Source organism: Canis aureus, chromosome 4, assembly GCF_053574225.1.
Source record: "Canis aureus isolate CA01 chromosome 4, VMU_Caureus_v.1.0, whole genome shotgun sequence".
NCBI lineage: Eukaryota > Metazoa > Chordata > Mammalia > Carnivora > Canidae > Canis > Canis aureus.
The window spans coordinates 43595239-43599885 of record NC_135614.1 but is presented as its reverse complement, the minus strand read 5'-3'; the positions used below and the strand labels follow the sequence as shown (position 1 = coordinate 43599885).

At 55.7% G+C, this 4647-nt stretch overlaps 1 protein-coding gene across 1 annotated transcript; it reads left to right on the top strand.

Moving 5' to 3' along the window:
• The first annotated feature begins 264 nt into the window (after positions 1-264).
• On the top strand, positions 265-4256 carry FOXI1 (forkhead box I1). The gene is made up of 2 exons (XM_077895572.1): positions 265-896; positions 2580-4256. Exons 1-2 carry the CDS (start codon positions 320-322, stop codon positions 3137-3139), a joined length of 1137 nt encoding a protein of 378 aa, XP_077751698.1. The 5' UTR covers positions 265-319; the 3' UTR covers positions 3140-4256.
• Positions 4257-4647: the final 391 nt, after the last annotated feature.

Here is a 4647-nt window from a genome sequence, read left to right as displayed (position 1 = left end):
AGAAAGACAGGGGAGAAAAGGGGGAAACCGGAAAGGAACTGGCAAGACAGGGAGAGGGAAGAGGGGCGCCCCGGGCACTGTGGGCATCAGCTCCGCCCCGGTCTGAGCAGGCGCAGTGGGCCAGGCCCGGAGGCCCCCTCCTGGGGCTCGCAGGGCTGCGGGGGCAGGGGCGGGCCTGCGGCAGGTGGCCGCCCCGGGGTGGGGCCCGCAGGCCAGGCCCACAGGGCTATAAGTGGGAGGCCGGCCAGCAGAGCACCTGTCAGGGACAGCTCCCCGGGCAGGTGCCAGGCAGGTGGCTCCGGCCGAGCCCAGCCCCAGCATGAGCGCCTTCGACCTCCCGGCGCCCTCCCCACCTCGCTGCAGCCCCCAGTTCCCCAGCATCGGCCAGGAGCCCCCCGAGATGAGCCTTTACTATGAGAACTTCTTCCACCCCCAGGGCGTGCCCAGCCCTCAGCGGCCCCCCTCCCTCGAGGGGGGCGGCGAGTACGGGGCCCCCCCCAACCCCTACCTGTGGCTCAACGGGCCTGCCATGACTCCGCCACCCTACCTGCCCGGCGCCAACGCCAGCCCCTTCCTGCCCCAGGCCTACGGTGTGCAGAGGCAGCTGCTGCCCGGCGTGTCTGGGCTGGGGGGCGGCGACCTGGGCTGGCTGCCCATTCCCTCGCAGGAGGAGCTGATGAAGCTGGTGCGGCCCCCCTATTCCTACTCGGCTCTCATTGCCATGGCCATCCACGGGGCGCCCGACAAGCGCCTCACCCTCAGCCAGATCTACCAGTACGTGGCCGACAACTTCCCCTTCTACAATAAGAGCAAGGCCGGCTGGCAAAACTCCATCCGCCACAACCTGTCTCTCAATGACTGCTTCAAGAAGGTGCCCCGCGATGAGGACGACCCGGGTAAGGGGGTGCGGGTGCGGGCAGGGGGGCTTCGGGGGAGCAGCCTCTGACGCCCCCAGGGAAGGCTCACGTCATTCCCTCCCAGCACCCCATTCCGAAAGCTCTGATGTGGCTGTGGCCCCCGAGACAGGGGCCTGAGGGTTGTCAGCGGTGAAGGAGGCTGTGAGATAGAGCCCTGGAGGCTGGTTCAGGTTTTGTTTTTTTTTCCAAAGATTTTATTTATTTATTCATGAGAGAAACACAGAAAGAGAGAGAGAGAGAGGCAGAGCCACAGGCAGAGGGAGAAACAGCCTCCACGCAGGGAGCCCGACGTGGGACTCGATCCCGGGTCTCCAGGATCAGGCCCTGGGCTGAAGGCAGCGCTAAACCGCTGAGCCACCCGGGCTGCCCATACCAGATTCAGGTTTTGATCCTGGCTGAATTACTGAGCAGTCAGCAACTTCAGGCATTTTAGATTTCTGAGCCTCAGTTTTCCCACCTGAAAAATAGGGATGGTAAGACTGGCTCCTTCGCAGGCCTGTGATGGGGGTCATGCGTGAATGCACACAGGGGTTTGGGTGCTAAGAAGTGCCCAATCGTCTACAGTAATTGTTAGGATCACATTGAGTCCCCAGTACCCGGCTCATACCAAGTCCTCAGGGTGAGTAGGACTAGGCAAAGCTCAAGTACACCCTCAGCCTTCTGGGGAGAGATCTGACTTTGTTAAACACGCACGAAGGGCCACATTGTGCTGCCTGCTGTAGTTACATAATCTTTAACTCCTCCTTGCAGGTAGCTCTTACTAAACCCATTGTCCTGATGAAGGGAGTATCACTCAGAGGTGAAGCAGCCCGCCCACGGTGACACAGAATGGAGGGATAGCCACGGAGCCCGTGTCTGAGCGGAGGTCTCTCTAATACCAAAGACTGTGAACTCTTCCTTTTTAACGATGATTTTTATAAAATGCAGGGACATACGGAAAGTAATATATTAAATACTCAGTAATGCATTTCCCAGAATTAAAGTCCATTCTTGTTCCCCCATGGGAAGCCAGGGTATGGCTCAGAGCCCCACCTCTGCCCACTAGGAGGCTAGCAGGGCCAGGGCTACTGGATCCTCCAGGGAAGGGCAAGTGTCCAGTCCAATGACTGGCGTCACCCACCGCCGAGCTCAGGCCTTACCTCCGAATGGCACCTCATGGTGACAAAGCCCACCTACATATCTAGCATTAGCCCTTTGTCACGGTCAGTCTGAGGATGAAAGGACCAGTACAACTGGCCCACGTTTCAGACTAGGAAACTGAGGCTAGCTCAGAGCAAAGCCAGGACTCAAGTCCATCCTTGGACTCCTTGCCCCAAATTTTCAGGGAGCCCTGCAGTGTTTCCTGAGTGTCCTTTCACGTCAGCCATGGAAGCAGGCCCTCCGTCTCCATTCCCCCAGTACCCGAGCTTCTTCTAGAGGCTGCAGTATGAATACTTTCATGGCTTATGCCTCTATGCCCCAGGGCGCCCAGTCGTGAGGTGGGGGCTGAAATAAGGATCCGTGCCAGGTGGGGTGTGGATGGTGTGTGTGATTCCTGTTTCTCTCCCCCTGCCCTCTGTCTTCTGCGTGTATTTCCTTGGTGTTCAGTTTATGACAACACAGAGAAACAGGAGCAAAGCATTTTGTCCATCTCTCCTCTTACTCCTCCCACTTTTGCACCAGGCAAAGGGAATTACTGGACCTTGGACCCCAACTGCGAGAAGATGTTCGATAATGGAAATTTCCGCAGGAAGAGGAAGAGGAAATCGGATGTTTCCTCCAGCGCGGGATCCCTGGCCTCCGAGAAGACAGAGAGCAGCCTCCTGGCGGGCAGCCCCAGGACGACGGAGGCCCAGGACATCTTGGACAGTGCCTCCCCAGGGACCGCCAGCCCCCCCGAGAAGCAGTCCTCGCCTCCCCCACCCGGCACCCCATGCCTCAACAGCTTCCTCTCCTCCATGACCTCCTATGTGAGCGGGTCGAGCCCAGTGAGCCGCCCTGTGGCAACACCAGGACTGAGCCCTGAGCCCACTGACAAAACGGGGCAGAACTTGCTGAACTTCAGCTCCTACACCCCACTCACCAACCTCAGCAGCCATGGGGGTGGGGGCGAATGGGCCAACCCCATGCCCGCCAACACTCTCAGCTACGGGGGCTCTGTCCTCAACCAGTTCAGCCCTCATTTCTACAACAGCATCAACACAAACAGTGTCCTCTACCCCAGGGAGGGCACTGATGTCTAGCTCAGCTCCCGAACCAGACGGACATGCAGAGGAGTAAAGCACTTGAGACCTCCCAAGCAGGTACCATTGGGATCCAAGGCCTCCGACCTGCCCAGATATACACAGGAAGCTCAGAGGAACTCATCTTTTTTCTAGGGCATTGTATAAACCTTCTGTTTATCTCACATACGTCCACGCACACACTCATCAGCTCTGCAGTGGAAATACTGAGGCCTGATAGCAGTAATCGTGGTGGCCATTTATACCCTGTGCCAGGTGCTGTCCTAGATTATGTCCTCTTCAGAGACATAATCATCCTTACTATTTACAGTCACACTGTGAGGTTCCAATGAACCTCTTCATTTAACAGAGGAGGAAACTGAGGCTCCAAGAAGTTAGGTAACTTTCCCAGGATCTCACAAACTAGTAAGTGGCAGAGCCATGAATCAAGTCTAGGTCTATCTGACCCCCCAAAGTTTGGGCCAACAGAGGCGGGGATGGGGCAATTGGTCAAGCAGCTAAGAAAGGTCAGTATGAAAGCTGGTTATGGCACGCCAATCCTCTACCTTCTGGTTGTCCATCAAAATTTAGCCCTAGCCCCAGGCACATCTTATCCTGGTCCAAGTCCTTATTCTGTGGCTCCCAATTTACTTGCAGACATTTCTTTTGCTGACACTCAAGGAGGGAAGCCCAGGCTCATGCCCCTGAAGGATAGTGGGTCCCACCTCTCCCCACAGAGGGACATTTCCCAGTCCCAGAGACTGTGAGCAGGGCTGGGAGAGGAGTGCTACACTGCGTACCCCTACCCCAGCACTGTCCATCCGCAAAATCTTGTAAAGCCCAGCTTCCTGTGTGCACGTCATGGACCAGTGAGCTGAAAGTGGCTGAGTCTTCCAAGAGAAACAAGGCTGAATGAGCACTTCCTTTTTTATAGTCTGGGAGAGGGGAGTGTGGAAGAAAACAATGCCTCAAAGGAGGGGAACATGGTGCCTCTGCACAGGGCACCATGCCTACAGCTCCCAAGACTTTTTTCTTGTTTTTATATGTACTTTACATGCCTGTGATGTGTCATCCCAGCACATCCTGGGAAGTGTTTTTGTGTTCTTATTTTCTTTTTAATTAAAAAGTCTAAAAAACACATATGTGTCCCTTCCTTGTGAGTTTTCCTGTCTTTTAGCTGCTGGTCAATTAACCATGGAGCCAAATACAGCCTGGAGCCAAGGGCTTTTGGGAAGGGAGGCAGAGAAAGAATGGGTATCAAAGCTTTTGTCTTCCTCCCCACTGACGTCCTGTATGTGCAAGAATACCCACCTCAGGGACAAAGGTCCCCAGTGTAAAGAGGGACACTTGCAGGGATGGTGTAGGTGCATGAAGGAACCTGTCTATATTGAACCCCAAATAGGGACTGTCATGTCCCAGTCTTTATAGCTCAAGCAACCCTTAGAGCTGTGCTATGTAATCCCCCTAACAATCCTGTGAAGGGAGTGGTCCTGGTCCCATCATGCAGAGGAGAAAACTGAGGATCAGAG

Bases quoted from the DNA above. Each gene is read 5' to 3' on its own strand.
- FOXI1 (XM_077895572.1), top strand. From the start codon at position 320: ATGAGCGCCTTCGACCTCCCGGCGCCCTCCCCACCTCGCTGCAGCCCC. The intron at 897-2,579 runs GTAAGGGGGTGC...CTTTTGCACCAG, and splicing joins CCGCGATGAGGACGACCCGG to GCAAAGGGAATTACTGGACC.